Source organism: Typopeltis vanoorti, chromosome 24, assembly GCF_054136105.1.
Source record: "Typopeltis vanoorti isolate ZY-2024b chromosome 24, IOZ_Tvanoo_1.0, whole genome shotgun sequence".
NCBI lineage: Eukaryota > Metazoa > Arthropoda > Arachnida > Uropygi > Thelyphonidae > Typopeltis > Typopeltis vanoorti.
The window spans coordinates 73340009-73365748 of record NC_143572.1 but is presented as its reverse complement, the minus strand read 5'-3'; the positions used below and the strand labels follow the sequence as shown (position 1 = coordinate 73365748).

Genomic DNA, 25740 nt, shown 5'->3' with positions numbered 1-25740 from the left:
TAAAAAAAGCAAAAGCGGATTATGAAGGGAAACTAACTATGCAAGCTAAAGAGAATCCCAAACAGTTCTTTCGATATACTGCAAGCAAAAAAAAAAAAAAAAAAAAAAAACTGTACACAACAGAATGATTTTAAGGAATGATGATGGTAAGGAGGTCACTGAATCAGTCGATATAGTGGAATTACTGAGCGAGCACTTTGCAAGAGTATATCATCCAGGTGGTGACATTGGGAAAATGAAGGAACCATTAGTTTATACAGGAATTGTAATGAATGAAGTGGAGGTGAATAGTCTATTACAGAACCTTAATGTGAATACATCTGTGGAATTGGATGGTATACCGGCACGGGTCTTGCATGAAGTGGCTAAAGAATTATCAGTGCCCTTGACCATGTTGTTTAATCTGAGTCTCGGGTCTGATTTAGTCCCGAAGGTGTGGAAAGAGGGGGAAATAGTTCAACTGCATAAAGGAGGATCCAAGACTACTGTTGAAAATTACCGACCGATCAGCATATCAGGAGTCATTGTCAAGGTCTCGGAGAAAGTAGTCAAGGGAAAAATACAGGAATGGATTGATGAAAATGAGATACTGTACGGGGAACAGCATGGCTTTGTGAAGGTAGATCATGCCTCAGTAACTTGCTCAAGTTTTATAACACAGTGATGGCTGAATTGGATAAGGGTAATGGGTTTACAGTGATACTGCTGGACCTGGCTAAGGCATTTTGCTGGATACCACATGGAATTCTAATCCGTAAACTACAACATATGGGAATGGATATAGAGTTGGTGAGATGGGTAGGTGGGTGGTTGATGGACAGATATCAGAGAGTTGTTTATTCAGGAGTAGATTCCAAGAGACGGCCTGTGACTAGTCGTGTGCCGCAGGGTTCTGTTCTTGGACTACTGCTGTTTAGTTTGTTAATTAATGACATAGGGAAGGATCTAAGAGGAACAGTTCATTTGTTCACTGATGATGCAAAGTTGGGTAGGGCAATAGTGAATGCAGAAGATGTTAAAATCTTGCAGGAAGACTTGGATAGATTGGAGTTCTGGGCTAAGGAGAATGGATGTCAATTTAATGTGACAAAATGTAAAGTTATGCATTTTGGGGCGAAAAGATTAGCAGCAGTATACCACATTGGTGGAAATGTACTCCAGGAGATTGATGAGGCCAGGGACTTGGTCGATAGGGAGATGAAGTTTATGGGGCACATTGCAAAAGTGGCTAAATCAGCTCATGAACTCACTTGGTTGTTGAAAAATACTTTGACGAGCAGAGACAAGCAAGTTATTGTACCTCTGTACCAAGCCTTGCTTGTCTCTGCTCGTCAAAGGGACACCTATGGAAGCTGGGCAAGAGTGTGGTTAGCAGGGGTGTTAGAGCTGGGTTCTTTACTTTTAGAGTGGTAAATGAGTGGAATAAGCTGCCAGAGTGTGTTGTGGGTGCTATGACGATGAGTGAGTTCAAAGCAAGGTATGATAGATACTGAGAATGTCATATAGTTGTGTGGACATGATGTTTAGGGCCTCGCTCGATGAGTCGGAGGACTCCCTGGAGTCACCCATAATGATAATAAAGAGCTTGTTCATTAAAGCAAATTGTTATAGCTCTGTTTTTGAGGATGTTAATGACTCCAAGTTTTTGCGAAGTTTTTTTTTGTGTGTGAACATGTTACTCTCTAACTTAATTTAATTTTGTAACCTAATGGATAATATTAATAACAGGACTCTAGCTTTGATATAGTAATTTTTTTCCACCAGAGGTCAGGCCAATAGTTGTAACGGTTGACCAGTAACTTAAGTATACCATGGTGATTGTAGTGTATCTTGTTGCTTTGTATATATATATATATGTATACTCCGGATGATGACCTTAATGTGAAGGTCAAAATGTCGAGTGATTATTTTGGTTTATATTAAGCTGAAGTTTTACTCTAACACAGTCGTTGTTTCCATAATTTTCGTGATGCAGTCTTGTATTCTGATTAACTGTGTAAGCATGGAGGAAAGGATACATGTCTTGTAGGTGAACATATTTGTCTAGCCTTTTATATACAATATATAGGAGATTTGAATAGTTTCGTTTTGATCTTATGCAGGAAAGTCATCCAGATTTTGTCTCTTTTATAGAGGTTGTGGTCTTGGATTAAAAAAAAAAGTATTATGAAGATAACCAAGTTCTGTTGCAAGGACTGTCTTGTGTCATTAGAACAAATAGCTCCCTTGCTCTGTTTTGAGGATGGTAGTATTACTGCTTTTATGTAAATATCTTCTTATGTGCATACGTTTTATGTAAACAGAAAAAGATAATGAACCATTAGTTAAGTTGCACTAGTATCAGGCTCTAAGATAAAAGGTTGTTTATATATATAGTAAAAATGTGTTTTGGGATGTTGACTGTTTAAAGGCATTAAAAATGTATCTATTGTATTTAGACTAAATAGCAATCAGTCATCTACATAACATAAATAAGGTATGTATGTATGCATGCATTCATTCATCCATTCTGACAGTAGAATTTAGCTCTAGTTCAATATATCCAATGTTGAAAGCCACTCTAGAGCCTCCCTTGACACTTCATGTATCTCCTGCCGGTCACCATGGAAATGGCGAATGGTGGTAGTCACAGTAAAGGCTATTTGCCATATTTCATTTATGTAGGCAGTAGTCACATATGCCCTGAATTACCCTAATTCTTTGATAGTTGTCCATAGTCTTCTAGGGAGGAAAACTGGGCTGGCAGCTGCAGGGGTCTTTCACAAGAGAGCCATTTATTATTATTCATGACACCTCCAAGGAGTCCAAAGACTCATTGCGGGAGGACACCTATTGTACAACTCTCCGTCTCCACCTACTACCAATCATCTACATCAGCGCCATCTACTGCCCACCACCACAGCTAGTATTTTTTGTCTGTAAATTATGTGTGTTCTGAAGGGCCGATTTGTCTGTATGCAGGATGAAAAACCCGAGTTTCCGTGAGGGAAAACCCTGTTACTCCATATGAGATTGGTTAACTCACCTTCGATTGAGTCCATATAAAGATTCCTCCCATCATGACAAAACTCGAACTTACGCCTTTTCCAATTGAAGGGTTCAACGTACCGTCATTCTTCCATTTGCGCTGCGGAGGCGCAATTTGTTGGCAAGTTCATAGTCCATTGTTGGTTCCACATGTGAATTGAAGGTGCTGGACCAGAAAAGGTTCTGGTTATATAACCTGAGCCTTTTCTATATATCCCAAAATGAGCACCTTGACTTCAGTCAGGTTCTAGGAGGATTCATAAAGGTTGAACAGATAGGCAGTAGGGAGTTATTTGCGATTTTTTCCAGTTCTTTTAGTGAAACCTGCCTTTTGTATATTTGGTGGAGATATATTGAAAGGAACTGGTAGCATGGCACAGGGGTGGATTTCAGGGTCCCACTAATCATGTGCATGGTTATGTTCAGTTGAGAGTCAGTAATGTTTGTGTGAGCACTTCTTTCGTAGACTGGTGCACAGTACTCTGCAGCAGAGCAAACAAGAACCACACCCAAGATCCTAAGTACCTTGGCTCTACAACCCCAGCTAGTACACTTAGTCTTGAGATCATGTTGTTTCTCATTTTTATTTTGTTTTTTATTTTATCAATGTGATTTTTGTAGGTCAGACATCTATCCAGGTTGGCTCCCAGGTATTACAAATGAGGATCATGCTGGCTGGGTTGCCACAGAAAATTAGATTGAGTTGGCAGTTTGCTTCCTTGTTGTTAAGATGGAAAGATGTGGACACTGTTTGGGTGGGGCTTTAAGTGCCACTGCTCAAAATATTTCTGAAGAGTCTCCAAATCTGTGTTCAAGGCATCATCCTCCAGGAAGTCAAAAGAAGGCAACTGGTGAAGTATCGCCATGTCTCCAACCTGGCATTGAAAAATATGGCAAAAAAAAAAAAAGAATGATTTTGGAAGGGTGACATTGATTAGCAGTTTATAAAGGTCTTTCATTCTTGTGAATGTGACATCATGGAGAGTTTGAGAGCAGATGATGATGAGAAGAGACTGACTGTAAAGTGAGCAATAGGTATATGATAAATTGAGCAAACTTGATGTTAATAAGGCTATGGGGCTAGATAATATTATCACCGCATTGAAGGAATGTGCCAGGGAGTTGGTGTCTGCCTTGACATATTTGTTTAAAATTAGTCTTGCAGAGGGTAGAGTTCCAAAGGAGTGTGGTTAAAGTGTTGGAGAGCTGGTGAGAACCAGAATCCAGAATTGGGTTGACAACAATGGTATTATCTTTGATGGACAGCATGGATTTGCTAAAGGAAAGTCATGTTTTAGTAATCTACTTACTTATTCAATAAGGCGATAGCTTCCTTGGATACAGAGAAGTATACTTAGATTTTACAAAGGCTTTTGATAGATTACCGTACAATAAGTTGATAGATAAATTAGAGCAGATGGGGTTGGATTTTAGACTAATGCAATGGATTGGAGATTGGCTATCTGATAGACATCAGCAAGTTGTGTATGGGGGAGCAATATCCTGGAAGAGGAAAGTCGCCAGCAGTGTACCTCAGGGGTCTGTTTTAGAGCCATTGCTGTTTAACCTGTATGTTAATGATATTGGGGAAATTTTGGATGGGGATATTCAGTTGTTTGCAGATGATGTAAAGTTGTGACAAAAGTATGAGGAGTTGAGCAGATGTGGTCTTACAAGAAGGCTTGAATAGACAGAGTGAATGGGCACTGGAGCGGGGATGTCAGTTTAATGTTGCAAAATGTAAGGTTTTAAAATTTGGGAAACAAAGATGGGATGTAGAATTTACTCTTGGGCGAGGATATATTGATGGAGGTGGAGGAAATAAGAGATCTTGAGGGGATAGTGGATAAGGATCTAAAATTTAGAGGACACATTGCCAAAATTGTGAGGACAACACAATAAATTCTGATGATACAGAAGACACTGACTCCTGTGCACAGATTTAGTCACCTGTTTTTCAAAAGGATAAAGGTATGTTGGAAATGGTCCAGAGGTAATTGATAATTTCTGATCTCTGGAATGCTGAATATGTTGAAAGTTTAGGAAGATGCAATTTACAGAGTCTAGTGGACAGAAGGAAGAGAGGTGATATGATAGAGACGTACAAGTTGGTAAGGGTAATGCTGAAGAGGTGGGAGATAAGAGGAGAACAAGAGGTCATCCCTGGAAGCTATAAGGTGTGAACAATGGAGTGAGAAGCAGGTTTTTTGCATGCAGAGTTGTGAATGATTGGAATGCCTTATCTGAGAGCATGGTGTCTACAGAGAATTTGAATATGTTTAAGGCACAGTATGATGAGCTGTGTGTATGACAAAGGGACCTGACCTCCATGATGAGTCTTTGACTCCATGAGATCTTAGAGTAATAATAATAATAAACAGAAAACTAAAAAAATGAATGGTGTTTTTGTTTCATAGTGTGATTAATGTTCTTAGAATGAACAGAAAATTAAATGTATAACACGCACAGTTTATTAAGCATAAAATTATTGTACATGTATACAAAAAATAGGTAAAATGTAATACAATAATTTTTATATCAAATATCTAAAAGTTTTATATAACAAATATTTGCATACTAGTATATGTGTAAAAAAAAAAATAAAAAAAATTACTAAATATCATAAGTTTCTAAATGTACTTCATAAATATGTCACACATCACTGTTAGTACAGGTGCTGGTATGCTGTACCATTCCAAGATCAAAAAAAAAAAAAAAAAAAAGAGAGAGACATTATTATTATACAGGCACATTCATGGAGTCCAAAGACTCATTATGGGATATTCAGACTATCCAAATAACATCGATTGTGCCTCTTCTTAAACTCATTAACAGACAAATCATTCACAACCGACTCTGGCAGCCCATTCCACTCACTCACCCCCCCCCTCCAATCTAGTTACTACACCCTTGCTAACCACTCTTACTCAACTTGTGGGAGAGGGCAGAACAAGAGATTATCCCTTAACCTCTTGTTCTGCTCTCTCCCACATAGCCAAGTGCTTAAATATTTCTTCTGCATCAGTCCTATAAAATCCTCTGAGTAAACTAAATATTTCTATTGTACCCCCCCCAATAAACATTCAATTGGTCCTCATTGGAAGCATTCTAGACTACTTGCCATCTTGGTCACCTACCTCTAGAATGCCAAAAAATGTGTTAATATAGAGAAACTGTAGTATCCCCTTAGGCTCTGTAGCTCAGTTAGTATAGACAAATCCCTTTAGTCTGAAAGACCTGGGTTTGATTCCTGTCCATGACGTGAGGAACCTTTATCTAATCTCTTTCAACTAAAGGTGAGTTGGCCGATCTCATACAGAGGTAGAGAGTTTTTGATCCCTCAGAACAGACAAACTAGCACTGTGAACACATACGGATTTACAGTCATGAATACTTATGACAATATGTGGAAGAGATAGGATCCTCACCACATGTAGTTATGCCTGTAGTTAACCATGAGTCACATCATGATAGTCAGTCTCCTGATTAGGAGACAGCACATGAATGGGATGATAGCTATTGTATTATTAATGTATTATATACGCTTTTAATACCAGGTTGATTTTATCTCTCTTTTTTTTTTAAAACAAATTTCTTTACACTTGCTTTTACATATCTTTTTACATTTATTTATATACCTTTTTAAACTTGTTTATTATACACTTTTCCATACTTTTTTATACTGTTCCTTGATTAAGTAAGTGTTCCTTGTGAACTGCTATGATAAATTAGCCTGATATATTTTATTATTATTATTTTGTAACTTCCATGCAGTCATCTTCGGAGGCCCGCTCAACCAGCAACATGTCTATCGTGTGAGTTTTCAAGTGGTTTACACTACCTACACTCACAATGCACTCAGGCAATGCATTCCATTCACTAACAACTCTCCACGTAAAAAATCTATTCTTCACTCCCTTCTTCACCACATCTTTATACAACGTCCAGGGATGGCCTCTCGTTCTTCCCATCTTAACATCCACTCTTTTTTTATAATTCCTTCACTAACTTGAAGGTCTCTGTAATCCACATTCTCTCAAAAGCTCTTCATAACCAACACTCCGAAGTCCTGATATCACTTTGGTTATTCATCTTTGGACCCTCTCTAATGTTTTCCACATCACAATGAAAACTGGGTGACCAAATCTGAGTACAGTAGTCTATATGTGGTCTGACCTATGCCTTATATAGATGCACCACCACCTCCTTATCCTTACATGTCAGTGTACTTTTTATCATAGTAGCAATACGATATGCAGTCTTTGCAACACTTGCGATGTGCCTTCATCCACTTCCTGAAGTACAGCTTCACCAACACAGTATGTAGTCGTATGTCTCTGTATCCCAAAGTGTAACACTTTGCATTTATTAACATTAAAACTTCAACTGCACTTATTTATCCAAGCTAAACACACCTATTCATATCTTCCTGTAGAGAATTAACATCAGCACTACTGATAATTCTGCATTAACTTTGCATCATCAGCAAACATTTGAAGATTCTCAGTCAGTCCACAAGAAATATCATTAACAAATGAGTTAAACAGTAGGGGGCCCAAGAACAGAACCCCAAGGTACACCACTGATCACCTTCCTTTTCTGAGACACAGCTCCATTATACACAACTTGCTGGTATTGTTCAGAGAGCAATCTCCGATCCATCTAACCAGTATACTATCCATTCCTATCCTCTGCAGCTTGTACACCAACTTATGTGATAATCTATTGAATGCTTTTGCATAGGCAAGAATATCACTGTATATGATTCTCCCTTATCCAACACATTCATCCCCTTATCATAAAACATAAGCAGATTGCTAAAACAAGACCTACCCTTCACAAACCTATGCTGACCATCATAAAAAATTTTATGTTCATCAACCCAATCCTGTATTTTATTTTTAATCAATTTTTACAATACTTTGAATTTTAGGATTGCAACCCAGGTCGTGCCAAACAAAAGGCATTGACACTGACTGAGTTGTTGGAGGGGTTATTAGTGTCTAGCACAGTATTCATCATATTACACTTTAAACTTTTTAGGGGGCATCATATTCTTTTCTTTGCTTCCTCCACCTTATGAAAAATATCTTATTTCATGATATTTTCTAAACACTGAATAAGTGGAAAATAGTATAAATTACTTTATTATTCTTAATGTGAATCATGGTTTGCTGCATTTCCAGCTTTTGATATATGAAAATATGATAAACCTTGAGTGTATGTGCTAAATAATAATAACTGGGTTGGTTTTAGTATGAGCTCTTCCTTGGAAGTCCTGATTAGTTTTATAATTTTGTCCTGAAAAACACTACTTTCAGCTGTAATTCCACTAGTGAAAGCCTATTAATCTCAATGAACTCCATGGATTCATAAGACTCACTGTAGAAGTCCCACCTTAGAAAACAGTCAATTATCACTCCCTAAACTTGTTTGCTGTCTATCACCACCCTCAGGCAATGCATTCCATTCTCTTTCTATTCTCCATGCAAAAAAAAAACTTGGTTCTTACTCACTACATCCCAGGGGTGGTCTCATGACCTTATTTCTTCCCCTTATTTTACTATATGAAATCACTTAGGTGTCAGTCTGTTAACAGTTTAAATGTCTCAATCACCTCTTAGTCTCCTTCCCATCAAACTGCAAATTAAATGCCCTTGGTCTGTTCTCCTCATGACCAATATTCTGCAATTCCAATATCATTTTTGTAATTCACCTCTGCACCTTCTCTATGTTATTTCATCCAGTCCAAATCCCAGTGATCAAATATGAGCAGAGTAATCTAAATGTGGTTTGATCAAGGCTTGATGAAACTGTACTGTGACAATTCTATATGTTCTTTTCAACCATTGCAATATGTCATCTGAACTTAATATTTCTATCTGCTCACCCAATGATTCCTTGCTTCCTCCACTTCTATAAAGTAGTATACATTCTCCCATCTTTAGATCCCAATTTCAAAACCCTACATTTAGCTGTATGGTAATGACATTCCCATAATTTCCCCACCTTTCCAGTTTATTCAAATCCTCTTGAAGAATCATAACATCAATGCTAAATAAACCTTCTCTCAGATAACTGCAAATAACTGAATACCTTCCTGTAATCTAGGAATATCTCAGATGGGATTTATCATTATTATCTGACCTTCATGGGGGTCAAAAGACTCATCTTGAGAAATCCATACTTGCTCATGCAAAAAGATCATAGAACCTTAAACCCATTCAAAGTTTCCACACACAATCAGGCAATGCACTCCACTTGCCAATCGGTCTTCATGCAAAGAACCTGCTTCTCACTCCCCTGCTAATACCCTCCTTATACAGCTTCCAGGGATGACCTCTTGTTCTACCCTGGTAACAACCCCTCACCAACTTATATGTTGCAATCATATCCCCCCTCCTTCTATTCACAAGTCTCTGCAGGCTGCATTCCCTCAATATCTCTCTCTCTTCATATCTGACATTCCATAGACCTGACACTGACTTAGTAAACCTTCTCTGGATCCTCTCCAATATGTCCTCATCCCCTTGAAACCCATGCTATCAAATCTGTGCAACCAATAGTCCATGTGTGGCCTGATTAAAGCCATATACAAGAGAACCATAACATCTTTGCTTCTGCATGTCAATGTCCTCCTCATTATTATCATTCTTAGACAGAACTTACTGATTACCATCAATCTTTATATTAATGATGATAATTATTTACATAATCATTGAACAGTAATAGTCTGAGTGCCAAGACTATTGTTGGGTTTCCCAGGGCACTGGGAAACCCCACTTTTCTGTTTCCCAATATTGTTCCTCCATGCACAACTCTCTAATATCTGTCAGGAAGTCAATTTCCAGTCTAAGTCATAAGTCTGGGTGGTTAGTGTATCTGCTCTCCAACCAATAGGATTGAGTTCAAATCTCACCATGGGCATGGATGTTTGGGATTATTTTTAGGTGAAAGATGAATTTCAATGCCTGGCATGAGACCACCACCCTGCTTATTGGAGGCCTGAAGTGACTTGAAAAAAGTTCCAGGTATGGTCTCTAGAGCAGAATTACAGAATATCAGACTATGTAAAAAAACAAAAAAATTCCACACACACACACACACACACACACACACTATATATATATATATATATATATATATATACTCTATATATCTACTCTATATATATAAAAAGATGAGCTGAAATTTTAAACGTTTTTTATGTCATTTTTTTGTCTTACTGACTTACCAGTCCGGATTTCTGGGATTTGGGTGGGGGGGGGGGGGGCAGAGCCCCTTAGTGTGTGTGTGTGTAATTAATTTTAAAGAATAGAAAAAAAAACCTTAGTCCACCCACAATACAAATGTACTATAGGTTTACAGAAAACCTTTCATGGATGAGAGCTACATAAAAATGAAAAAAAAATAATTAATTGCCTGATATCTAAACACATGTGCTGCAACTTAAATATCAATTTTTTTAATGAAACTGGAAGGACATTTTCACCTTTGTGATATAAATAATATGCAGAATTTTGTATTTTTCTGTTTTATATATCTCTACTTGACCAACTAAGTTGAAATTTTGTTTAATCCATATTGGATTAAATAATCCTGGTCTGTTTAGCCAAACATTGTTGCCACTTTCCAAACATCAGGCTATAGACTCGAATCCTACCATGAGCATAAAAGTTTGTGTGAATCTCTTTAAGTGGCAGATGAAACTCATCATATCAGTATGAGACCACCGATTTAGCCCATCCATGGTATTAATGCATGAGAGGTTTACAGCCTTAAATGATGGATAGTTATGACTGCAAGTTCAGTGATACAAGGAGGATTTATTACTCATTACTTCTAATCATGATATATGTACCAACTATAATAAATTTAGTTTAATCCTTTATCCCAGTGAGAGTAAACAAAGTTTGCGCCTGAAAATATCTTCAGGACTGAATATAGTGTTGTACTATCTTACCTGGGTAAGTAGTGCGACACCAAGGCGACTCGTAGCAAAGGTGGAGCAAGCTACCAACACTCCTGTACCAACTAGTTTCACCAAGTAAGGAAAACTCATTTCTTCTTCAGCATGGTAGATTAAGTAGGAATTAAAAAAAACTATTTTAATATATTAACAATCAAAGAACAGTTGATTGCTAATGTTGAAATGGTTTATTTATTTTTTTATTTGTTTTAACTTGTAATCCTTACTTCATCTGCTACCTCAAAAAAAAAAAAAAAAAAAAAGCTACTGTTCCTTAATGTGCAGAACTAGTTAGTACATATTGTTATTAGAGTTCATGACTATTAACCCAGTTGTGGTATCAAGTTCAACCTTTCTATGTGGGTGTGGAATTTATGTTAAAATAAATAAATAAAATGTATGTTGTTGCCAAAATAGATTTTATTTATCAATAAAATAATTGGTTCCAGTTATTTTAATGTGTTTCTTTGTCACTAGGAATTTTTTTAATCGATATTAAATTATAGAAAATATTAGAAGAAAATTTTCACTTGTTCTTGATCCTTGAATTGCTTAGTATACTTATTCAGTTATGTCAAAATATTAATATTGGTTATTTTTTTGTCAAAAAGAAATCATGTAACTAAGATAATAGTGGTCATTTAAATGAAGTCACACTTTTTGGTAGGATTATCATCACAAAAGTGGACCTCTCTGCCTCCACCATATTGCAAACTTAAAATTTCTTAAGTACCTGGAGTTATTATGATGATTCAGGCCTCCATGGAGTCAAAAGACTCGTTATGGGAGGCCCATCCTAGAAAACACAGTCTATCATACCACTCCTTGAACTCATTGACTATTTGTGCTCTCACCACTATCAGGCAATGCATTCCACAGTTCAACCACCTCCATGTAAAGTAACTACTCCTCACTCTTACTCACAGCTTCCTTTCATAACTTCCAGGGATGGCCCCTTATCCTCTCTTCTTCCCCCGTTCCATTAAGTGAAAGAACTCCCCAGTGTCAACCCTGTAACTATCCCTCACCAGTTTAAAAGTCTCAATCATATCACCTATCTACCAAACTCTGCAGTCAACATTCCCTCAGCCTGTCTTCATAACTAACATTGTATAGTATAAATACCTTTTTTGTTTTCTGCCTCTGCACCCTTTCCACAGTTAATTTATCTCCTTCAAATCCTGGTGACCAAATTTGAGAGCAAGTGTGGTCTGATCAGGGCTTTATACAATGGAATGACAAATCTTTTATCTCTGCAGGTTGGTGTCCTTTTCAATATTGAAGCAGTCCTCTGGGTTACCTTCACCTCCTTTGCAATATGTTCTCTAAATTTCAGGATTCTATCAGCCATCACCCCCAGATCCCTTGTCTCCCTACTTTCTCCAGTATAATTCCTCCATCAGAGTATGCAGCCTCTCATCAATGTATTCAAGACTTTACATTTAGCTGCATTAAACTGACACCCCCTGTCTAGTTTATTCAAATTCTTTTGCAAACTACCACATCTGCACTATTAACAATAACCCTTCCCAGCTTCACATCATCTGCAAACAAATTTTGCTTTTAGTTTCACGTGTAATAATATCTTGGAGCCTCTATGGTACAGTAGACCCAACACCATTTGAGAGAAAGACTTGGATTCATAACTTATGCATGCAACAATAAACACATATATAGGTTTTCAAATAAAAGGTGTTAGCCAGTCTCTTATAGTGGTGGTGGGTTTCCCCAAACATCTTAGGTGTTTGGTGAAAAAAACAAATTAAAGAACACACACATATGTGCAACAAGCATATTTTTGTATTGAGCAGTTTTTTAATTATTAGGATTTTGTCGTATTTCTAATCCAAAAACCTTCTTTGCAACAAATAATGATTTTCTAAATAACTTAGGGAATTGAAATAACGTAGATCCGAATATAAATTAAATTATACTTTAATAGATATTTCCGATATTTCGGCAATGTCACATTGCCATTTTCTAAAGGAACTTACAAAAAGGCAGGTGCACACAGGCAATAACAATACAGTAACTGAGAATGAAGATATGAAGCTATCGTTCTCCTAGAAGTTCACTTCTAGGAGAACGATAGCTTCATATCTTCATTCTCAGTTACTGTATTGTTATTGCCTGTGTGCACCTGCCTTTTTGTAAGTTCCTTTAGAAAATGGCAATGTGACATTGCCGAAATATCGGAAATATCTATTAAAGTATAATTTAATTTATATTCGGATCTATGTTGTTTCAATTCCCTAAGTTATTTAGAAATGCATAACCAACGTATAAGCCTGTCTACGAGAATCAAATAATGATACATCTATGGGCATACATTCATGTTAGTTAGCAGTGCGTAAATACTTATTATAAGATTCTTTGTCTATCAGCATTAATATAACTGAGCTACTCTGGATGAAATTTAGTTACAGAATCTTTACTCTAATTTGTCACATCTAAAGCAAACGGCAAATAGCTTCTCGGAAGCACAATTGAAAGAATGTCTTCTGTGCTCATGTGAAAAATACCTAAGTTTGATTCTTGTTGCTAACATGGGGAATAATTATCTTAAATGAAAAAAGGCCTTTTCACTTGAAATTGAAGTAATTATCATTATCAGCATTTGATTTCCATGGAGTCAGAGACTCATCATGGGAAGTACTCACTATTGCATGCAATGCTCATCCAACTGCATCTTAAATATGCATTTGGATGAAATATTCATCCAAATATTGCCAAAAATTGCCTGAGTGTGTCCCCATCCACAACACACTCAGGCAATGCATTCCACTCAGCAACTACCCTCCATGCAAAGAACCTGCTTCTCATCCCTTTGCTCACACCCTCTTTATACAGTTTCCAGCAATGGCCTCTTGTTCTACTCCCCTCTCCCATTCTATGAAAAATCTCTTCCATGTCTACCTGATAACAACCCCTGACCAGCTTATATGTCTCAATCATATCCCCATTCACGAGCCTCTGCAACTTACATTCTCTCAATCTGTCCTCGTACTCCACATTCCAAAGACCAACCACCGACTACCTTTGTGAATCTTCTTTGTACCCTTTCCAACATATCCTTTTCACCATGAAAACCCGGCGACCAAATCTGTGCACAGTAATCCATATGAGACCTGATCAAGGCCTTATACAATGGAATCATAACCTCTCTATTTCTGCATGTCAGGGTTCTCCGCATCATTGCCATTATTCGATGTGATGTCTTTACAACTTGTGCAATTTGGTCCCTGAATTTCAGGTCCTTGTCCACCATCACTCCTAGATCTCTCATCTCCTCTACTTCTGTTAAAGTTTCCCCCACCTATACTTTGCATCCCATCGTTGCTTACCAAATCTCAAAACCTTACACTTGGCAATATTGAACTGATAGTCCCACTTACCTGCCCATTCATGCAATCTATTCAAGTCCTCTAGTAAGGCATTAACATCAGCCTGACTGTGTATTGCTCTCCCCAGTTTTGCATCATCTGCAAACAGCTGGATATTACTAGTTAAACCCAACCCAATATCATTAACATACAAATTGAACAACAATGGCCCCAAAACTGACCCCTGCAGCACACCACTGGTGACCTTTCTGTTTCGAGATACTGCACCCCCATATACAACTTTCTGATACCTATCTGATATCCAGTCACTGATCCATCACAGAAGTCTGTTATCCAATCCCATCTGTTTCAATTTATTTAAGAGCTTGTCATGTGGCAGTCTATCAAAAGCCTTTGCAAAATCCAAGTACATCACTATATATGCATCTCCAAGGTATTTGTCACCTTGCTATAGTACATAAGTGAGTTAGTGAAACATGATCTCTCCTTAATAAACCCATGCTGATAACCACAGAGAATACTGCTGTTATCAACCCGTTTCTATATCCCACTTCTCACCAATCTCTACAGGACCTTCATCACAACTCTAGATATACAGACTGGCTTATAATTTGAAGCTACAGCCTTATCACTGCCTTTATGCAGTGGAACAATTTTACCCTCCTTCCACACTCCCTTGGAACCTGTGCTGTTGCAAAACACTTATTAAATAGGCATGCCACTGCTACTGCCAGTTCCCTGGAACATTCCCTTAAGATGCATGGTGATATGTCATCAAATCTTATCACCTTATTAACATCAATGTTATTTATTTCCTCAAATATGTCCTGCTCACTCATAATTAAGCTATCCTCTCCTATGTCCTCTACACTTAAGTTCATGATTCCACCCTGATCAGGATGAAACACCCTTATAAATTGATCACTGAATACCTCAACAGTGTTTTCTGCAGCAGTTACCATTCCACTTTCATCCCTTAACTTCATCTTTCCATGATCTAGGGTTTTTCTTAACCTGATTTGCCAATTTCTGCTCATACTCTACTTTTGTTTTCCTTACTAACTGAGCCACTCTCCTGGCTTGTTCTTTATATTCTTCATGTGACTGATTACCATTATTCGTCTTGTACTTCCTCCAAAGTACTTTCTTTTTCCAGATTTCATGCTTAAGCTCCACATTCATCCATTTTACACCTACCTTATTCAGCCTTTTGGCCTTTGGGATACATCTGTACATTGATGCTGTTATGTATTTCTTTGTAAGTTCCCATGCAGCATTTATTTCCTTACCGCTCAATTCCTCGTTCCATGTTATAGCTCAAAGTTGTCTCCTAAGCTTGTCATAATCACCAGCCTTATAATTCCACATATATCCTTTCCTAGCAAAAGCCTACATATGACTAGCCACAACACAGGTGATTACTTAATGATCACTTTCACCAACTGGAGGAAAATGTGAAACCCCTCTTAACAATTACGTCCTCTTATGAAATGATGAGATCTAGAACTCTTGATCCTCGCGTGCCTTTCTTTATGTGCTGCCTGAGATTGTTATCTCTCATGAACTTGAGAAATTCACTTTCCTTATTCCCAAATGCTATCTTTTCATTCCGATCTTTACTGTCATAATTAAAATCACCCATAATAATTACCCTTCCTTTGTTCACTAATCCAAGTTGTTTATACATTTCTTCATCACCATCTTCCACATTCCCAGGCCTATAGCAACATCCAACTAAATATGTCTTCCTCTCAACCTCCATGTTACACCACACTGCCTCATAACCATTACCACTGTTTCCCCTTTTCGTGTCTACCTTATGTGGACTTAATTCCCCTGCTATCATCAGCAGCACTCCCCCTCCCTTCCTGCCCTCACAAAAAATACTGTACCCTTCCATTTATATTTCTGTTATGATATCATCTTCATTCAACCATGTTTCACTTATTCCAATGATTTCTGGGCGAATAAACTCAATCACTAAAACCATTTCATCCCCTTTATTTCTGATACTTCTGGAATTTGTAAATAAACACAACAGTTCATTTTTAGGTCTATAGCCAGCCTTATCCAAGCGATAAGTTGCTTGTGATTTCCCCACTGCACTCGCCAAATCACCTTTATCACCACTTACCATATACCTGCTCAGTCTCCACTTCTCCATCCACATTGCAATATACTCCATCTTCATACACACATTCACTGCCACTTTCAACATTCACTCTCTCTATGCCATGTTTCCCTGTCCACCCAAGCTCTCCCCATTTCCCTGTTACTCTTGTATTCCCATTCTCTCTTCCTCTCTCACCCTACTACTGTGTCCACTGTCATGCACTGCTGTCTCTTCAGTACCACTCTCCTGATTTTTCTCTTCATCTCTTCCTTCTGATCTCTGGCACACATCACAAACTGTACTTCCACACACTATACTGGATGAAAATCCAGCAACACTTTCTCCAGCACACTCACTCCAAAGTCATGTAAATGCAACCCATCATGCCTGTATAATTTCATTCTTCCCTCAAACATATGCCATACATCCACAAACTCCACTCCCTTCTCCTCACACAGCTCCACCAACATAGCATTCATGATTTTGGCTCTCCATCACAACTCATCATCATACCTGGGTAACACACTGATAACCTTTCCTACTACACTGTTATCTTTCACTCTTCTCAATAGTTTCCTGATATTTGTCCTCACATCCTTCTTATGTCCAGTTAAATCATTCGTTCCCTACAATCACAACTAACTCTCTCGCTCGTTTCTTCCTCATGTCCAACGCCTTAATTATTGTACTCATTCTGCCGCCTGGATAGCATACTTTATGGACTCTGTCAGTAACTAGCTCTCTAATTATGGAGTCTCCATATTTTTTGCTATCCTGGAATCATTCGTTACTTCTTTTACCCTTTGTTCTTTCATTCTGTTTTCTTGCATACTTTCATTAATTTCCACTACATGCCTAACATCACTCAACATAGTCTTCATTTAATTTTTCATTTCCAATATCTGTTTCACTAAATCTTGCATTCCAATAATTTCACTCTCGTTTGGCCGCACTTTACTTCCTTTTCCTCATTCATACTTCTTTCACCCCCTTATCACTAACTTTTGCTTGTATATCTTTGCATTCTTTTACTCCCTCAGTTTCTCTTACTTTCGTTTCGTTTCCGTTTTTCGCAACTTTTTCCATAACTTTTGCTTCTACATCCTTGCATTCTTCACTCCCTCAGTTTCTCCTGTTTTCATTTCGGTTTTTCGTAACTTTCTCTTCTACATTCCTGCATTCTTTCACTCCATCAGTCTCTCTATCTTTCGTTTCATTTCCATTTCTTTCATGTACACTATCTTTTCAGTCAGTTTCGCATTCTGTGTATCGTGGTCCAACAGTGTATCACACTTACAACAAATCCATATTTTCTCTCGTCTTTCACTCATTCTCTCCCTCTCCACAAAGACATCTGTTACATTCTGCCATACATACATATCGCACTCAGGACATCGAATCAGTTTTGAAAAGTCTATGTTGCCAATGCTACTTGACTTTCGCAGCATTCGCCTAGTAGCACCAGTCGATGCCTGCATGGTTGACCTCCTTACCAGCATTGTGTTATATTTAAAACAGCAATTTACACTAATAATTCTGATAGAATTCACACCAAAAATCATTCAGATACACTTCGTTCTCAAAAATAAATAATGAAACCCTAAAATTTATGAAACACTGCCAATTATTATTCAAAATGGCACTTATTTTTCTGGAGCTCTTTCTGACACTACACAACTTAAGCCCTCTAGCGGCCAATTTCAGACTTATTCAGACGTATGGTGTTTCTTCGAGAGGTCTGAGTGCAGAGTACTGGTGAAGTAGAGTCATTGGATCAGGGTGGTGGTGAATGGAACCTGGATTTGTAGACTAAAAAAAATATGAAAGTGACCGAGAAACTGAATATCAGGAATCTTGAATTTCAAACCATAAGAATATTAGAATCCTGAATAGGAAGGTACCTGGGTGGTGAACTGGAAGGGAAGAGGGGGGGGGGATTACCTGAGGACTTCGGATTGGAACTAATCTGTAGCTCAACCAACCAATCAAATATTTAAATTATACAAAGTGATAAAAATTATTATAGAGTTCCTTACCAAGCCTTTAACATGTTTAAAGTGAAACTCAAAATGTATACTTATGATAGTGAACAATGTTGCTCTTCAAGAATAATAGCATCTGTTATCCTGGTATATGTCTCTGCTATCATGATATCCCATGCTTTGGGATATATATATATATGCTCCTGAATGATTTCATATTAATTGACAGATCCGAACATGCCAACCTGGTTGTGTCCAGGTGAATTGTATCACCACAAACCCCTTCCAACAAGCTATTTGTTCAAATCTCGCTGTGATTTTGGTGTTTCTCTTTGTGTTAGATAATTTTCATTGACAATCTGAGACCACCACTTTGCTTATTGGAGGCATGATGTGACCTGAAAAAAGTATCACGTTTGGATTATAGGAGAACCTGGTACTTTTTTCAAGCCACATCACCTGTGATGTAGCTTGAAAAAGGTTTACAATGTGATAGGTTTACAGCCTTTCACATAGGTGGTGGATTTGTATTTAGACTCAAAAAAAAAACTAAGTATTTACACTTCACTAATAGTAGATTGTAAACAGCCCCAAAAGTTGTGTACAGTGAAATGAGTATTTGAAAAGATGCATGGTGGGTATCGAGCACTGTAACAGATATTATTTCAGGCAACTCCAAGGAGTCGACAGACTCATCGAGGGAGGCCGTAACATCATGTCAAGAACAACTATTCGACATTCACACAGTATCTATCATACCTCGACTTGAACTCATTCGCGGTCATAGCACTCACAACAGACTCTGGCAACTTATTCCACTCATTCACCACTCTCCAAGTAAAAAACCTAGCTCCTAATACCCCTGCTAACCACATTCTTGCCCAGCTTCCATGTATAGCCCCTAGTCCTCCCACCACCAGTCCTATTCTCAAAAATATCTTCTGGATTAATCTTATAGAAACCCTTCAGTAATTTGAATGTCTCAATCATATCACCCCTTTTCCGCTTATCAACCAATTTTTGCAACCTACAAATCTTCAACCTGTTCTCATAAGGTTCATTCCATAGACCTGCTGTCATCTTGGTCACTCATCTCCGGATCCTCTCCATCTCCTCCCCATCAAAAAGAAAACCTGGGGCCCATATCTGGGCACAGTAGTCTAGGTGGGGTCTTATCAAGGCTCGATACAGAGGAACGATAACTTGTTTGTCTCTGCTTGTTAAAGTATTTTTCAGCAACCAAGTGATTTGATGAGCTGATTTAGCCACTTTTGCAGTGTGCCCGATAAACTTCAACTCCCAATCCACCAGCACTCCCAAATCCCTGGCCTGATCAATCTCATGGAGTACGGTTCCACCAATGTGATATACTGCTGCTAATCTTTTCACCCCAAAATGCATAACCTTACACTTTGCCACATTAAATTGACATCCATTTTCCTTAGCCCAGTCCTCCAAACTATCCAAATCATCTTGCAAAATTTTGACATCCTATGCACTCACAGTTGCTCTACCCAACTTCGCATCATCAGCAAGCAAGTGAACACTTCCTCTCAGATCCTTTCCTATATTGTTAATGAACAAATTGAAAAGTAGTGGTCCAAGAACAGAACCCTGCAGCACACCACTAGTCACAAGCCGTCTTTTGGACTCAACTCCAGCATAAACCACTCTCTGGTATCTCTCCATCAACCACCCTCCTATCCATCTCACCAACCCTATATCCATTCCCATCTGCTCCAGTTTACTTATAAAAATTCCATGTGGTATCCTGTCAAAGGCCCTTAGCTAGGTCCAGTAGAATCACTGTAAACCCATTACCCTTATCAGTTCAGCCGTCACTGTTATAAAACGTGAGCAAGTTACTGAGGCATGATCTACATTTCACAAAACCGTGTTGTCCCCTATACAGTATCCCATTTTCATCTATCCAATTCTGTATTCTTCTCTTGACTAATTTCTCCATGACCTTGACAACGATTCCTGATATGCTAATCAGTCGGTAATTTACAACAGCAGTCTTGGAACCTCCTTTATGCAGTGGTACTATTTCCCCCTTCTTCCACCCCCTAGAGACTAACCCAGACCCGAGACTAAAACAAAATGGTCAAGGGTACTGACAATTCTTAGCCGCTTCATGTACGACACGTGCTAGTATACCATCGAATCCCACAGATATATTGACATTGAGGTTTTGTAATAGACTACTCACCTCTACTTCATTCACCACAATTCCCATATAATCTGTTGGTTCATTCATTTCTGCAATGTCACCAGCTGGATGATATATTCTTGCAAAGTGCTCGCTCGGTAATTCAACTATATCAACTGATTCGGTTACCTCCCTACCATCGGCATTCTTTAAAATCATTCTGCCATATACATTTTTTCTTTTACTTGCAACATATCGAAAAAACTGTTTGGGATTCTCTTTATCCTGCATGGCTAATGTTCTTTCATAATCGATTTTTGCTTTTCTTACCACACTCGTTACCCTTCTAGCCTGCGCTTTATACCGTTTGTGTGCCTGCCAGTCACCTTTCTCCTTAAATTCCCTCCATAGTTGTTTCTTTTTTAGCAGCTCAAGCTTAATGGTGTTATTCATCCATTTAATCCCTGCTTGATTTTTTATTCAGACACTAGGTATACAGTCAACCATTGCCTCATGCAAACACTTCCTAACTGCCTCCCATGCACTATCAACATTTAGCCCTTATAGTTTTACATGGCATTGAACCAATCAAACTCCTAAGCTTGTCATACTTACAAGCCCAATAATTCCACATGTACCCTGTCTTAATTTTAACTTCCACACCTTTAGCCACCTCCCATGTTAAGACCCTATGATCACTCTCACCAGTTGGTGGCAACGTGGTCATATTCGTTACAGCCAAATTCTCAGATGCAATTACTAGGTCAAGCACTCTCTGACCCTAGTATTTTCCATTACATGCTGTCGCAGATAGTTATCCCTTAATAACCGCATAAAATCCAATTCCTTCCTCCCATGTATCCTCTCCTCCTTCCAATCAATGTTACCATAGTTGAAATCACCCATAATAATTACTCTCCTTCCACTCATTTCTTCTATTTGCTTATGCATAATATCTCCATCTATTCCATCACCTGGTCTATAGCAGCACCCAACTATATTTTGTTCTGCTAGTTTCAATCTCACACCAAATAGCCTCAAATGTGCTCTTTTCTCTATCCTGCAGTTTCTCTTCTATTCTCCTTGGTTGTAGCTCATCAGCTATTATCAATAACACTCCCCCCCCCCATTTTATTCTCCCTGTCACTCCTGAATACACCATACCCCCTCACATTCAATCCCACTAGCTATATCATCTTCTGTCAGCCATGTTTCACTAATGCCAATAACCTGTGCAAACTGAAATTCTTCCTTCTTGTTCCTAATACTTCTGGAATTAGTATATATGAATTGCAGAAGCCCATTTGTCCCATCCCTATTTTTGATGCCTTATACTAACTATCCCATTCTGATTCATAGTCTTTCGTACTCGCTTGGGCATATTACACACATTCATACACTCAACTTTTTCCCTAAAGTCTGCTTATCTACTCCTCCCCCCCCTTAATAACTCTAGTTTCCCTGATTCTGCACATTCACTTCCACTACATTCGACAACACCTTTTCAAGTCTCCATACATCAAATCCATTCAAATGTAAACCATCTATCTTATATAAATCCTTTCGCCCATCGAACTCACTCCACACATCCACAAATTCCACACCACTCGTCATGCATAATTCACGCATAAAGTCATTAGCAATTACGGACCTCTTCTATACTCTTCACTGTCATACCGCGGAAGCAGACACACCATCCTAACTCTCTCACTCTTCTCTTTTGCTACCTCAAGCAATTCCTTCATATCCTCACTCATAGCCATTTTGTCTCCTTTCAAATCATTTGTACCTACTACCACTATCAATTCTTTCACCCGCTGCTTTTGCATTCTAATTGACTCGCTTACATCCTTAACGTTCGCACCAGGTTGGTACGATTTTGTTAAACTCTCAACTAACACACCTCTTACTAAGGAATATCCATACAACACTTGCTCTTACATTTTGTTTACACTCACTATCATACTCTTATTTTTTCTGTCATACTTTTGCCGTTTATTTGTCGGTACGCTCGGTAAACACTTTTGCCAACGCTCCAGCTGCCGATTTGCCCTGTGTATCGCTCCACGTAACTGAGCTATCTCACTCATTGAGTCAATCTCGTCATTTTTATTCTCCGATAATTCATTCAATCATTCAGTAAGTTTACCTTCATTTTCACTTTCAATGCCACTCTCACAGCTATCAGGTGCTACCTCGCAAATATCATTATTCATACCTTGCATATCACTATTATCTAGATTCTCACTTTCAACAACGATATCATTCTCACGACCTGAAACACTCTTTAAATCCTCACATTCTTTACACTTTCTACACACATTCACTCCACTATCGTTGTTTAACCAGACTCCAACTGCTCTCCTCAATGCATACATTTCGCAAACGGTACACTGAATCAAATCCTTTAAATTAAGATTTTTAGACAAAGATGGCGACCTGGATGCCATTTTTGTATTCCTCTTTATGGGGACCATGTGCACAGATAATCGTATCTATCAATTTACTATTTAAATATTCAGAAAACACACAAAAAACATCCAGACACACTAAAATATGAGAAGTAAACAATACTATGTAAATACTATGCAAATTCACCAATTATTACTCAAAATAACACTTATCTGTTCAGGAGCTATCCACAAACACTACACACCATGTAGCCCTCTCAATCAATCTCATATCAATCCACAATTGAAAGTAGTTAATGCTCATATACTGCTATAAAGGTTCTTGGAATAAACAGACATATTGCCTGAAGTATATAGAATAGTAATTCAGATCAGTTTTTAATTCTTATAAGACTACAAAAAAAAAATCCATTAATCCTTTTTTGAACAGGTTGTCATCACCAAGGATAGCTGAATTCACAGTTATCAGTGATTTGTACAGAGAGTACAGAAAACAAGTTCTGCTGTCTATTTTCTTCAGTTGTAATGTTAAAAATCCTATATGTCTGCATACCAAAGATCAACTAACTTGTGAATGGGCTGAAGAAATACCTTGAAAAGTTCCCCTAGGTTTATAACACTCATTTACAAATTCTAGAACCTCTTTTCTGCACATGTTGTAGCTTTTATAATAGGAGGTTTATGATAGACTTTTCCCAAAAGTTCATTTCATAAATATTCCTTGATGTTTGAATTAACTCAAATAGCACTTATTATTATTATTTGTGACGCCTCCAAGGAGTCCAAAGACTCATCGCTGGACACTTTCTTAACACTAAGTTGAAGGAACTCTAGTTGTTAATGATAACGAAAAGTGTGATATTCATTATTATATAGCACTACAACCATATGTTATAGGCAAGAAGATTAGGATCAGTGTTAGGAATGTGTCTTACAAACTGAACTTTTTTTTTTTAATAACTGTTGGATCATTACATACTTTTTTGGTTAATGCATTTGTACCATTATAGCTAGGAGTACTTTGCAGGCAGCACACTTTATCTTTCACTAGTATTCAGAGCAATACAGTAAATGGCCTGAAGAAACTTATAAATTGGATAGTAAGCATTTGCTATTCACTTATAAGTTCTCTACTAGAAATCAAAAATACCACTCTGAGAAGAGGGGTGGGGAGAGTTGTTCCTCTTTATATGAAGTGTTTAAAAATGTTTCATAATGGATTGAAACTGAAGTTTCATTCCTTATGAGGTAATATAAGAAATATTCACAAATTTTTGCTCAGCTGTGAAAACTTATTTTTTGACTAATTATTATATTTGCTATGCTTCAGTCTTTTGAAGTATAATTTTCTGAATAGCATAGCAATATATTAAATCTATGAAGTTTCTTCTGTTTAAAGAATGTACACTGCTTGTATTATTGTTTTATTTATTTTTTCATTAAGTACAAAATTTATTTTAAATTTCTGACATATTCACTGAATGTCTGTAAAAAAAAAAGGCTTTAATATATTACTATAAAAATTATGAATAATAAAGAATTTATTAAATTTTGAATGGTAATAACAGCAGAAAGGCTTTATTGCAGATTTTAATTACTCCTCGAGATAAGAAGAATGTAATTGACTTTAAATTGTTGCGAGCATATCCTTAACACTCCTTCAGCTATACCACTGAAACCTCAAGAACCACCTAAGGAACAAAAAGATGAAGAAGGAGGCTGCCTTTGTTAGATGTTTGTGATATTTTTGTTCATACAGACTGCTGACTCCATGCCTGACTGACTTGTGGCCAGTTGGGCTTCCTCTGCACTTGAAGCGCGTGGCAAATCTGCTGGCAGTTCTTTCGCCTAGTGCTGCTCTCTCTAGGTGGCTGTGTTCAGACAAGTGGCCTACACATTCTTCAGCTCACTCTTTCCAGATCATGTAATAACATTCCAGTTTCATCTCACTTCCACCCTTGCATTGTGCTGTTCTCCTTGGTAACTATAGTTGTTGTAAACATGTTCTCCACAAATCAACAATTCCCTGGCTTATGTGATATTTCCCAATTCTGCACCGGGGGCAGGGGGTGTGCACTTTCAGTATTCTAAGCAGCCTTAAGCTTGTACTGTGTATACGTACATACTGATCTGACACCTACTTCTACCAGACCAAATGTGAAAAGCTCTGCAGTTTCTTTAGACACTTTCTCCCCATACATTGCAGCTTTCCAGCCTTAAAGATGTAGGCTTAGTCTTGTGCTCACCACCATAATCCAATGCTGAATTTAATTCTTCGTTAATGTAAAGTTTATTACTAGATTTTAAGAATAGTTTTAATTACTATGCAAGGTGCTTGTTAAGGATATGTTAAACACAAACCAAACTTATTTTTCCTGTGATACAGTTAGCAGGAATTGAGTTCTTGTTTTTATCAAAAATTTTGTTTTTTGTGAAAATTATGAAATAAATTAAAGAGTAAGTTATATTATTGCTGTGAAATTTTACAGTATTGTCTTTGTTGTACCATGCAAGGTAATTGTCCATACCTCCATAATATTTCCATTCAGAATAAAGATTGAATGGAATAGAAAGGTGTGGTTTTTTTTTTTTTTTTTTAATTTTGAAGATAAATACATTGACATCTCCAACTGTTTGACTGCTAATCAGTCATTTATAATTTAAATGCAGAATGTTTTCAGTAAGCATTAAGAAATGCAAAATTTTACTATTAATTGACACACATCTATTTATAAAAAGTGA

At 37.6% G+C, this 25740-nt stretch overlaps 1 protein-coding gene across 1 annotated transcript in view; it reads left to right on the top strand.

Moving 5' to 3' along the window:
- Window positions 1-25465, top strand: part of Rab6 (RAS oncogene family member Rab6) — a 316080-nt gene extending 290615 nt beyond the window's left edge. Inside the window, exon 8 of the mRNA XM_090414199.1 lies at window positions 24663-25465. Within this exon, the coding sequence (XP_090270325.1) occupies window positions 24663-24730 (68 nt within the window). The 3' untranslated portion in view covers window positions 24731-25465. The remainder of the gene's footprint in view (window positions 1-24662) is intronic.
- Window positions 25466-25740: the final 275 nt, after the last annotated feature.